General features: G+C 43.0%; 1 protein-coding gene across 4 annotated transcripts in view; it reads right to left on the reverse strand.

The window, feature by feature from the left end:
* The window catches only part of NOTCH2 (notch receptor 2), an 86041-nt gene that overhangs the window by 48250 nt on the left and 25363 nt on the right, over window positions 1-12428 (reverse strand). For all 4 annotated transcript variants that reach the window (XM_065649147.1, XM_065649148.1, XM_065649149.1 and 1 more), the window contains exon 5: window positions 10183-10305. In XM_065649147.1, the coding sequence (XP_065505219.1) occupies window positions 10183-10305 (123 nt within the window). The remainder of the gene's footprint in view (window positions 1-10182; window positions 10306-12428) is intronic.

A 12428-nucleotide genomic window follows, 5' to 3' on the forward strand; every position in this document is an offset into this window, starting at 1 on the left:
TCATTTAGCTGGAAGTTTCTGTAGGTATTTGTTTTCCCCTGCTCTTGCTAGTTTCAATGACATTTCTCAAAGGAAACATAGTAAATACGGGGTGAACTAGTGAAGGCCAGAGCAAATACACTAACTGCACAATATTTCAATGGAAATGTAGAAACATACATATGAAAGACAACAAGACAGGAAACACAAATTACTCCAAGCAGCTAATAAAAGCCTAACCTGACCTCGATATTTACAGAGCCTGGGAAATCAAGCAAAATGCCAACTCAGGTTCCGAGTGACCTTGTGCAAAGTAAACAGCCAGACCACGTGGTATTTCAAAATTGAAAACTAGAAGCAGAGAAAGGGAACAGCCTTCAACTCTTAGAGCTTTTTGCCCACTATGAAACTAAGTTACTTCCTGCATATCCCCCCTCAGAAAAGCCATTTGGAGCAAGACAGACACGTTCGCTGCTTTGATTGCTCCCATGTTCAGACCAGCAGGAACTGGGCAGGAACTCTGGCAGCTTCTCTTTAGGCAGACACAGGAATTGTACCAGATTTCACCGACGAGAAATAGCCAGCTCCTTTTTTAAAGCTCTTTATATTAAAAGAATAAAGTCTGATTCACAAAGGTAAGGCAGATCGCACTCATTTTACCTGCTATCCTACGCTGAAAGAGCAGAGCATTAGCTTGAGCAAATCAGAAACCAAAACTGTCACCCTGGGAAGCAGCACCAGGTGCCTCCAAAAGCTGATCCTACCAAACCACACAGGCTTTGCATAAACCCCAGTTCCAGGACGGGAAACTGCACTGATCCTACAGCTGCAGGCAGGACCTTCAGTCAGTTCACTCAGAGGTCTTCAGCTTTGGCGGAGACACTTTTCCATAAAGGAGAAAGTTTTCTTGGCCTCTGAACAGCTCTCCGGCAGGAAAGTCTGCTCAGGCACAGCTGGAGCGCCAGAGCTCCCGAGAGAAGATCTCACATGCGGTCTAAGCACTAAAAACATTTGGTAGGACAAAGGATGGAAATACCTTCCTGTATGTTTAAAACAAACAAACAAACAAACAACAAAAACACCAAACCAAACCCAAACCACACCACCCAAAAAACCCCAGTTCCTTGAACACTGAGCTGGGAGGAGACAGAAACGTCCATTTCTCTCAAAATCACAACCACCCTAGCACTGTACTCAGACTGAACTGGAAATCAAGTTTAGTAATACTTGAAGGGAAAGATAATCCAGTGAGAACCACAACCTGGTCCTCAAGGTCCTAAGAGATTGACTGGAAGAGGAGCACCAGGGTTCAAGCCATCATCTCAGCGCCCCACCAGACGTTTGCCACTTATCTCGGGCTGGCGCTCCAGCACACGGGGAACAGCGCGCTAGGGCTCTTGAAAGGGCTCTCTGGCAAGCTATAAACCAGATCTAGACAGAACCTCTGAAAGCGTAACTTAATTCACAAAGTATTTCAGAGATTATTGTACTGTTTTTGAACACGATCAGCGCAGCTCAGGAAAGCACGGCTCATTAGAACTGTTTACATTTTTTTTCTCCAAGTTTCAAAGGACTACTAAGTGAGAAGGTGAACAGCGCCTTATCAAGACTCAAGAACGGGCCAAGAGATAAGCAGCAGTATTTGAATAAATGACTAAACCTAATGGCGGCAGGCGGTTAGCAGTGCCACGCTGCAAGGGACCACGCGCGTCCTTCCCCTCTCCAACCACCCGAGTGCACCACGCTTTCATCAGGCCTTCTAGCAAAATGATGTCTACGAAAAACACTGCAGCTGCCATGTTGTTGAACTGTATATTTGTAAAAACATTCAGTTAATCTTTAACCCACAGAGTTATCCATACTCCTTGAAAAAAATGAGTTAAAATTAACGGATATATACAGGCATTGGAGCATTTAACTAATGGTCTGGAAGAAGCTGAACGGTAGGCAGTGATATCTTTAACAAAATAATATTTATATTAGCCAAGAGGAAGTCAGGGAATTTCAGACAGATTCAACCACACAAGTTTGCTGGGCAGTGCAACAGCAGACAAGGCTTGATGCACAGACGCCAAGTAAAATACAAAGGCAAACACACTTGTTGCAGAAGGTTTCGGGTAGGCACTATTTGAGAAAATATTTCAGCTTCCCTGGAAGAGTTCAGTGAAGTCCTTGGCCCAATCAAAGCTTTAATCAACAAAATAAACATCAATGACAAGACATTTGACTACAAGGAAGAATAACTAATGCAACCAGTTGTTGTGTAATAGCAGCGGCACAGCCTCAGTCTGGAATACATTTTGCAGCACGGAAGCCGCCACCTCTGAATAAAGACACTGAAAGAGGGGCAGAGTTCAGAGCCCGACAGACCAAGGAGAGAAGAATTTTGTAAGAGGCTTACAAAACAATTGTTACCCACAATGGGAGAAAGACAGATGATAAAAAAATAATAATACGACAGTTATTGCAGTGAAGATACAGCACATGGCAAAGAAAATATTTGATCATTTATATAATTTGCTCTACTGATGCAAGATATCTCAAAGCAAAGAACTGCAAACTTCTCTGAACAAGGCGACACCTTTATAGAGGCATGAACATCCGGAGCAATGAATGGGTGGTAATACTGAAAAGTATCTCCAGTGTGATGTCCAGACGACATCCAAATTCCAGACCCTCCAACGAAGCCACCTCGACAGCTCCCTGCGGGCAACACGACCAATACGACTGCTGCCTTCAGCCCCGCACGGGAATTCAAAGGACTGCACTGTTCACCTGCACAAAACACACCCCCAGTCGCACGTGTGTTTAGTAAAGGTTCTCTCTGATTAAGTATTGTGGCAGTTTCCCCTGAAAAAAACCAAATATTTTTCCCCTGTAGGAATTTTCAGAAGTAGTGAGAGGCACCGCAGCCTTCAAAAATGTGCTCCTTCCCTGGGATCTCACAGCATCTTTCTCCCATTTGAAATACAGAACTACAGAGCAGCAAAGCAGTAGCAGCCATTCCCAAACCTCAGGTGTTGGGGTTTTGGTTTTGTTTTTAATATATCCACTGTATCTTGGGCAATGTCAAATGCTACTAAAGGTATCACAAAGTTTAAGAGCTTAATATAGAACCTGAACAATTGAAGATGAATCTATCATTGTAGCAAGTAAACATCTGTGTTTATTTGAGGCTGATATGGTGGAGAAAAGAGTTTCATTTCATAACCTCACTGGGAAGCATGTAGTGGAACTAATGGGCTTTTACAAGGGATTTTACAACCCACAAATACAAAACTCTGGGCTTTAAGAGACTTATGCACACCCTGATCCATTAAATACTGCCCTAAATCACTCCCCACAGACTACTGGGTAGGGAGGGCAGTCCTGACAGGGCTCTTCAGAGCAGCAATACAAATGAACAGAACAAAATCAATTAAAAATTACTAGTGATGCGCTAATGACAGACTGGTTTAATATGGCAGTGGCAGGAGAAGTGACTGGGGACAGCAGCAGCACAGAGAAGTAACCAAAAGGAAATACATATCCCCGAGCTGCTCTCCATTTTGCCTCTTTCTTTACCTCCTCTGGAAAATTCAGTGAGTCCGGGAAATACCTAACAAGTGAAAGCATCTACAAGGGAAAAAAAAGGTAACAGTTTGAGCCAAACTTTACAATAAAAGCTTCATATACTCCAGCTATCTCAGCATGTCATCTGTAGTAATTATCCAAAGACAAATCACCTCGTTGTAGGCACAAGGCAAGAGATAGAAGCTTCCAGAAACAAGTCAGCTGCAGATAAAACAACTGCTACCCGTTAGCCTGGTCTCACGGCTCACATCCACCAACTCATCCTCACTCCCCAGAAGGTCTGGCTTTTTTTTTTTTACTGCCAAACACAGACAAGATGTACTGAAAACTTAAAGGTCCATTAGGGATTATGTGGCATATTTGATTGCAAAGAGTATTCCTGGCCTGGAAAGTCAGCAAAGGTGCAAGGGAAGAGGCAGCAGTGCTGTCTAAATCAGATGCTGTCATTCTGCCATCGGTTCAGTTCTGCTGTTAACACCTCAGGTGTTTTATCAGAGCTGCCACCTAAGCAAGGCTTGCTTTTGGAAATGGAAAGAACCATGAAACAAATGCGAGGCTGTGGTAGGTGTTCCAGAATCCGTACTGGATAAGGTACTAACGGTGTAACTTTTAATGCCTCCGAAATCAATCTGCTCTGCACAACGCTGGAATCAAGTACCACCAGAGGAGCAAACAACATCCAGGACAAAGTTTATGTCCAATGCTTCAAATCATTTGTACGCTCCAACTGGGAGCTGCCAGCTCCGGAGGCTGCCACATGCTCCCTGCTCCCTTTGTATCTGCCAGTTCGAACATGAAGGAAGAAAAAGACTCATAATCCCTCTTGGCCCCTTTCAGGGAGCTGTCTCTTGGAGATACTACCGTAGTGACGGCTAATCACCAGCCAGCCTGCCAAGTTTGGTGTAGACGGATCTCAGCCGGTACCAAAGGCGCTACTATGCTTTTTAATAACGTTTGGAAAGGCACCAGAAAGTCTGCCGTTGCTGGGAGAGATGCCGGCACTTCTGGCAGGAGTCTGATACAGCCTCCCTGTGTTCACACAAAGGTGAGGAATTGCTGTTTGCACGTTGCACACGCACCTGCCAACCAGAAGCGGAAAAGACCGCAACCCCGACAGCGCTCTCTGGCAGGTAAATAATCAATACACTACAGAGAGTAGCGAGGATGTATATTCCACCATTTACGAGGCTGGCACATTCAAGATTTATGAGCCATCACAGAACAGATCGGGTTGGAATCTAGTATCAGAGTTAGTTCCTCCACATTTCAAGCCTCTAAGTATTCTCGCAAAGCAGTATCTTCTGACCACTAAGTTAAAAGGACTTGTTACTGTATACTTTGTGATACAGAAGTCGAGGGAAATGGTACTTGGCAAAAAAAAAAAGTTTTAAAAAACAAAATACCAGAGGATACGGTCTTACATAAAAATGTTAAACGATAGCTTTTGATATTTATCCTCCCTTCTTAGCAAAGTCACATCTGCCTAGAGTTTAAGGCTGAGATTCTCAAAGAAAACCAAGGTAGGGAGCAAATATTACTCTAATTAAATAGGAATCAAACCCTTAATGCCCCCTCTTTGAAAATTCCTGTCTAAACTCTGCAGAAAAGTAACCCTTGTGCTAGTGTTTAAGAGCATATGACCAAGCTAACAGCTATTTTAATTAAGCAGCACAGCCCTGCTGCCTGAAGAGCTTTTCTGCTCAAGACAAACATTTGCTTCTTAAGCTGGTTCCCAATGCTGGAGTTATTTGGTGGAGTCAGCTGTTAGGACACTGTGCTTCCCTTGAGACAAAAGTCTCCTAGATTTTAAAATATAGAGTTCGCTGGAGCCCCCTTTTCAGGGGGAAACAGAGCCTAAATAAATACAACTGCCAGGGGAGTCTCAGCTTCCCAGCCACAGGGGTAGAAATAATGAAAGGAGGCAAGGAGGCCAAGCCTGCAGCTGAAGCACTACACTATAGGTCTTCCAAAACCTATTTTAGCGTGGACATAGTGTCCCCCCCAAAAAATCCCCCAGAAACTCACCCCCCAACTCCTGATGCAGCAGTTCAGGAGCAAACTATGCAAGGGTCTTAGGATGCATATCTTAATCTCTGCCGTGCACCATTCCCAAAAGGTGGTCTGGACCAAATACAGACTCATATGATCCTGTGAAACACTGCAAACTTTCCACAGAGTCCTCCTCAGCCAAGAAAAACAAAAGCATTTACAGCATTTTATACTGTTAACCACTTTAGTACCCGAATTCTCAAGTCATCTTTGTTGACACAAAGCTGCGTAGGTTAGATCAACAAAGTAAACAGGTGCATTTTAAACAAAGCCTTGGTTCTTTATATAAATTGTACTCTGGAACGACTGATAAGGCTTTACATTCTCAGCTCACTTCACCAGGTCCTGTGGAAGGACATCCTAACCTTCCAGGCCAGTTTACAGCCACCAGTGCCTCTGCATCCACTCACCCATGAGACTGCCCTGGGAATTTTAATTCCTGATCCCAGACAGGGGGAAAGAAAAAAAAAAAAAAAAAAGCAGCTGGACAGGATTTTTTCCTGGATTAGTGAGTTAAAGTGGCACAATCCAATGAATACCAGAGCGAGCTCAGGGAAGGGTGGCTGGGACAGAAGGCAAAGACACCTCCTCCTGACCACAGCGAGCCCATCGGGCTGGTTTAACTGCTGCAGAACAGCAGCATAAAGCAGAGTCTTCACATGACACAGACATTAGTCAGGATTTTTGGCTAATTTTGACTCAAAACACACTTGAAACACACCAAATTCTCTGGGCTGCCATGCACAGGGGATTAGAATTCAGTCTGTCACAAAAGCATGCCGATCTATTTCCAAGAAAAAAAAGCGAGCTTCATTACATATCTGCAACATGGTGCTTTGAAAGGACGCAAACAAACACTGGTTCTGACAAAGGATTTTGCCTGGGACAACATAAAGTCATCCTTAAACAACCAACCAACCAACCAGTTAACATTCAGCAACAGGAAAGATCTTGGGCAGTTTCACCGAAACACATCCAAGAGTGTCTTGCCAGTTACAAATTTAGGAGGTTGAGAATCACTATAACCATATGAAAACTTTGAAGGTGACAAAAACATAAGTGACAGCAGGAATTTCTCATCATTGTTTCTGAAAGGCAAGATTTTATCTTTCCAGAAAAAAAAAAAAAAAACCAAAAAACCCCACCACACACCAACAAAAAAACCACACACACCAAAATGAGAAAGAGAAGGCACATACTTCAACAGAAAAGGAGCGGTGAGCTCTGTTTGAGGAGTAGGAAATTAAGACTGAAAGCAAACAGTTTCTCAAAAGCTAGATTCCAGTAACAAGCAGAAAAAAATATTTTTAAAAAAATGCATAGTTATGTAGTCCAGGCTGCCACCTGTTAGGGAATTACAAGAGGCAGATGATTACCAAAAGGAATTAGGACGGATTCTCTTTCAGTAAAGAATGCTTCAATATTACTTTACACAAAACTATTCTTCCTTGGGTGCAGTACAGCTGCTCGATTTTTCTAGAAAGGAATGGGACTGTTTTCTCTACGCCAGGAAGCACAAACCTATTAACAAACATGCCAGATCATCATCCACAGCACAAAGTTTTAATAGAGACTAAAACTGCATCTAGACCAATTTTAACTTCTCCAAGATCACTTGACAAATAAGTATGAGCAAGAAGAGACTGCAGAAAACAGTTATAAAGACAGCACATCTGCACTGTTAAAGTACTTTTATAAAATTCAACATTCATTCACTTTTGACTGATGTTTACTCAAATGTGCACGTTTGGGCTCTTTTTTTCCTAAGCTGAACACAATGTCCTCTAACCTCAAGGTCTCACTGGAAGCTTTGGATTTCCTGGAGCGTTCGCTCTCACAGTTCGTCATGGTGGCTATAAGCACTTAGCAGGACAGACTCTGCAAGAGTTGTTTGCTCAGCTCTCCCCTTTTCACTTACCTTAGAGATGATTTACAATGTTATAAACCTTGTTTATGTAAAGGATGGACTTGTACTTATACAACATTTCCTTATTGCCGAGTAACTCATTTTTATCGTAGTTTACTCCTGTCAGCATCAGCTGCAGTTTAATCTTGAAAAAAAAGTCACATCTCCAAACTATTCTAGCAGTCATCCATCTGTGTACTGGTATCTTGCACCTTCCTGGTCTCCAATTGAAGATACAGGAAAGGGACTGAAGTCCCTTCAGAGAAACAAGTTTTTCAGAAAACGCGACTGAGACGAGGGCGCAGGGTCACTGCTGGGCTGAGCTGCAGGACCACCTGAGAACAAGAGGCATTTGGGTGACCTGCAAGACAGTTTGTCAAACATCTGGCAGTATGAATGTGCGTAGACACTTCTGAAGTTACTCGTGTTTTAGTTTCAACAGTGAAACTGGCCTGGTTCATTTTAAACAAGATAGTTCAGTTCCCCAAAGGCTCTATTGTTCATTGTTCGAGCAGCCGAGCTGCTGTTTCCTAAATGGTGAGACCAGCTTTAGTTCCAAACTGACCTGGGTCTTGAAGTCTAGAAAGTCAATGGCCTTGAGAATCCACCATCTAAAACCACTGCTGTACTGATAACCGTAACTTCACCATAAACAAAGGGAATTCTCAGAAATCCCATTCCATTAAATTGCTCTAGAAAGCCATGGGAACATGACGCTTGGGGAGTTCCTCTCTCTCTTTCCAGGTTTCACTGAAGAAAGATGACTCAAGACTAGGCCACAACATGCATCTAATGGTTCTTCCTAATGCCAGTCAGAGCCCGTAAGAGGTTCAGAGAGGGAACCAGCAGCACTGCATTGCAAAGAACTTCAGCAGTTAATCAGAGAGACAATCTACCACAAAACCAAGAGAATCACAGCCTATTTCCACCCAAGTCTCTTCCAGGAGAGTTGCAGAAGTCATCCCTAATGACAGCAGCCAGCCACCCAAATCCTGTAAACCAAGCTAAATTTATCATGCCTCTACAAAGCAAAATAGTCCCTTGTAGATTATATACTCACACTGTACACACGATCCATCATATCCTTTGTTTTCCTTCAGGAATAAGACTGAGATTAATTTACTACTGACATGCTAGAAGCCATAAAAAGGTTTATAACTCCTGTTGTGTGGAGCAAGATTTTAGGGGTCAGTGAAGGGTTGCTGGCTCCACACCCAAGCTGTCTTAATGTTTTCCTTTGCAGGTTTCACTTTCTGTGGGCTTTGCAGACATACAGACAGAAGCAGCATAAAAGAAAGTGCACTTGCTTATTAAGGGGAGAACTCATTTTCTCCTATTTACACCAAGTTTCAAAGAGCTATGCAAGCAGTGGTGCATTTCACTCTTATGTGGTTTTAACCTCATTTAGGAATATATAATTTTTTTCAATTTAATGAGGGTTCTTAACTGGCAGCCTCCTTTGCAGTTAATGACAACGGGTTGGGTTTATAATGAGAATGATGCTCTCTGAAGGAAAAAAAAAGCTAGAACAACATGAAACCTCTGGTCTCTAGTAGTCAAACTCCTCACTGTAAATTTGTCTGAACTGCCAATCACTACAGATGTTCTGGCTTCAAACACAATATTTTCTAGATACAGAAGAAAAATGTGCTAAGGGTTCTTCAGAAGCTGAGAAGCAAGTTCAAGCCTAGTTCCAAAACAAGTATCCCAGTTTACTTTATGAAAGCAAAACCACGAAACTGAGTCCACACCTCAGTCTTCCTGTTTTAGTGCTGATTTTCTCATCTATGATTTTGAAAGAAGGGCAAAACTAAACTCATATGAAAAAGTGTGCCAGCTAAGAATGACTCGTGTGACTCAAAAAAACAACCCCCAAACCAGAGGTTATTTGTTTATTTTTGAGGTATGGAGACATTTTGTGACTAAAGATGACACTGAATTTCCTGTAAGCTGCTTCCTTACATCATGCATGATACTTTCTTGAAATTCACACTTTTTCCCCCCCTACAGACTCGGAGCAAAGCAGACTCATTTATGAAGCAAAAGTAGCTTTGCTAGTCGGAGAACTCCAGATAAAAATCAGTCATAGCAGGAAAATAATAGTAGCAAAACATAAGCTTCCCATACATACACTGCTTTTCTCTCCCCTCCCTTTCTCGCACTTATGTCTTCTTTCAGATTTGCCCTGTTTTTCAGCAGCATTACTATTATCTACATGGAGATCATTATCCCAGGTTAAAAGTACTCCCAAGATATATCAGCAAAGCGCTGCTAATGCACACACCTGCAATAGCAAAGCCACGCTTTGTACTTTTGTAAAAACACGTATCCTCTTACAAAGTAATCCATGCAAGCAGAAACACAGCTCTGTCAGTCACACTGCATTGCAGCTCAAGAATCTTGGTACCCATCTGCCAAACCCATGTGCACATAAGTCTGTAATGCTGCCTGGTGCAATGGGAAATCGCCCTCCATTGCGGTGGCTTTGATGAAATCAATTTTCTTTTAAGGGCTCTACTGACATCTGCCCCCCAGACTGCAGAACGAGTCACAGATGTGAGCGGCGTTCAGTTGTACGCAACTCCAGTTGCACACTGGGTGAAGGCCAGAAGTCCGACATTTCATTCCCATAAAGTGTGCCCAGCCCATACAGGAATGTTTTGCGTAGTACGTACCTGTCCACTGTGGTGGGCAACGGCAATTGTACGTGTTCACGCCATCCACGCAGATACCTCCATTCTGGCAGTTGTGATTTGGGCAGTCATCAACGTTGTGTCCACAGACTGTTCCCTCGAAACCTGGACAAAGCAGAAACACATACCGAAATGGGCTTCCAGCCTCTTTTGAAGAGAATTCACCCTTCATTCCGCTTCCTCCCTTCCTTATTTCTTAAAGACTTGCCCTGTCAACCTAATCTTGATGAACCTCAACACAGCACACTGACCAGAGACTTCATTGAATGCCTTTGCTGATAGCAAGCAGGTCAGATTACACAGTTAGAAAACTGCTACCACAGGTAGATGGTCAAATACGTTTTTCACCACCAAAAAGACAAGGGTATTTCTTCTTTAAGTGACTAATGAGCACTGCCATTGAAAGCAAACGAAGTGAAGACCAAGAGATTCAGTTTACTATGAGGTAAACTCCACACTGTCCATCAAGCAGCAGTCAGACCACCACCCAGGACAAGTTTTTCCCATGGCAAAAAAGTGCCTGGCGTTCCCTTCATGAATCCCTCAGCATAGTTCATATGCCTTGGCCATGTCAAAGAAAGATCTTCCATGCTTTGAAAATGAGCTTCCAAATTCTCAGTTGGGCCCTCTTAAGTGTTAGACAAGTCAATCAGAGCAGCTACCACCCAAGTGATGCTTATACATGGAGCCCTGGTTGAAAAGCACAAGAAACCAGACACCCTTCCTCAATGAAAAATCAAGGCTCAAATGAACACCGCCACACTGGCAAAATATCCTTGCTAGATCTCCCTCTCCTTTCAAATAAGGAGAAGTGAAGACATCAGGGAAGGGAGTCATCAATAATCCATCTTCCCCTCAATTTCCCCTGCTGATTTACTTCATGCTTCATTAAATAAACCTGCCATTTCTGCTGGATGAGAGAGCTATTTATCAAAGCACAAGTGGATGCATGCTAATGCGGATGAAGTAAATGATTCCAGAACACACGCGTTAATTTAAAACACCAGCTCTGCCTCTTCACTGCTTTGGAATGCCATATTAACATGACACAGTCCTCTCATCCAGAATTATGCTTTAACCCCTCTACTTTTGATGCCCTGTTCCAGACACTTCCATAACATCTGTGTCAAGTCACACAGACTCTCTAAGCAACATCTGGTCCGACACAGCTCATGCTGTGTGGCAGATGAGACTGAGACTGTAAAGCTCTGAAGCAGCTTCTCCAGGCTACCACCATTCTCAAGAGACCAGAGATGATTCGTATGCATTCCCACCTCTTGAGCTTCTCCAATACTACAGGTTAGAGCCAGAAGTGAAGAGGAATGCTGTTGCCAAGCTCTATATCAAGTGCATTGGCATCCATCATCAAGGAAGAACACACTCAACATAAAAAACCCCACCTACCTGCACTATTACCCTTTCCCTTCAAAGCCCTTCCACCTTCACCCACAACCCTGCAAATTTCATGGCAGTAGGGAAGGTGAAAATGAAGAGGAAAGACACCGTGGCGAGTCTAAATCCTAATCATCACAGCGATGCCTTCCTGGCAAAAGGTGCTGAGGAACAACTACCACGGAATACAATTAGTATCAGATCACTATAATTAAACCTGGATAAAGCTACCACACATGAGCAAAGGCTCAGCTGTAAAACACAGGGGTGTCCTGTCCGCTTGCTCTTCAGCTTGAGGAGAATCATCCCCCTGACCACAGATTGCCCTCAGGCCAGCAACGTGATCAGCACGGAAATGCACCCAGAAACACAAACTCAAAAGGTTTATGTTCCTGTCCTTTCAGCTTGGACAATGTGAAGACCTATCCTACTTTCTAGTAAACACATTCCTGACAGTAGGCACGTGTTTAAAACTAACTCACTGTACTGGACACAAATTTAAAGTGGCTCAATGATTTTGAGTAACAATAAAGCATGGAAGTCACCCCGATACTAAACCATTGTCACCAAACCATTGTGCATTTTCACATTTTAATCAGCTATATTGCCATCTAAGAGCTGGTCCTCAAGCGTCTCATGCAAATGTAGAAAATCATTAATCCCACACTAAAAGCTGGACGATATCACTAGTGTCAGTAGAACAGAAACAAAAAACAGCTTCCAAAAAAAAAAAAAAGTAGTAAAAGGTTCAAGAGAAATGAAACACAGCCAAGTGTGCTCAGTCTAAAGGCGTCTCCAAGGGAAAGAAAATCAGGAAAGGTTGAAATGGTGAGGAC

The sequence above is a fragment of the Caloenas nicobarica genome, chromosome 20 (genome assembly GCF_036013445.1).
Source record: "Caloenas nicobarica isolate bCalNic1 chromosome 20, bCalNic1.hap1, whole genome shotgun sequence".
Taxonomy (NCBI): domain Eukaryota; kingdom Metazoa; phylum Chordata; class Aves; order Columbiformes; family Columbidae; genus Caloenas; species Caloenas nicobarica.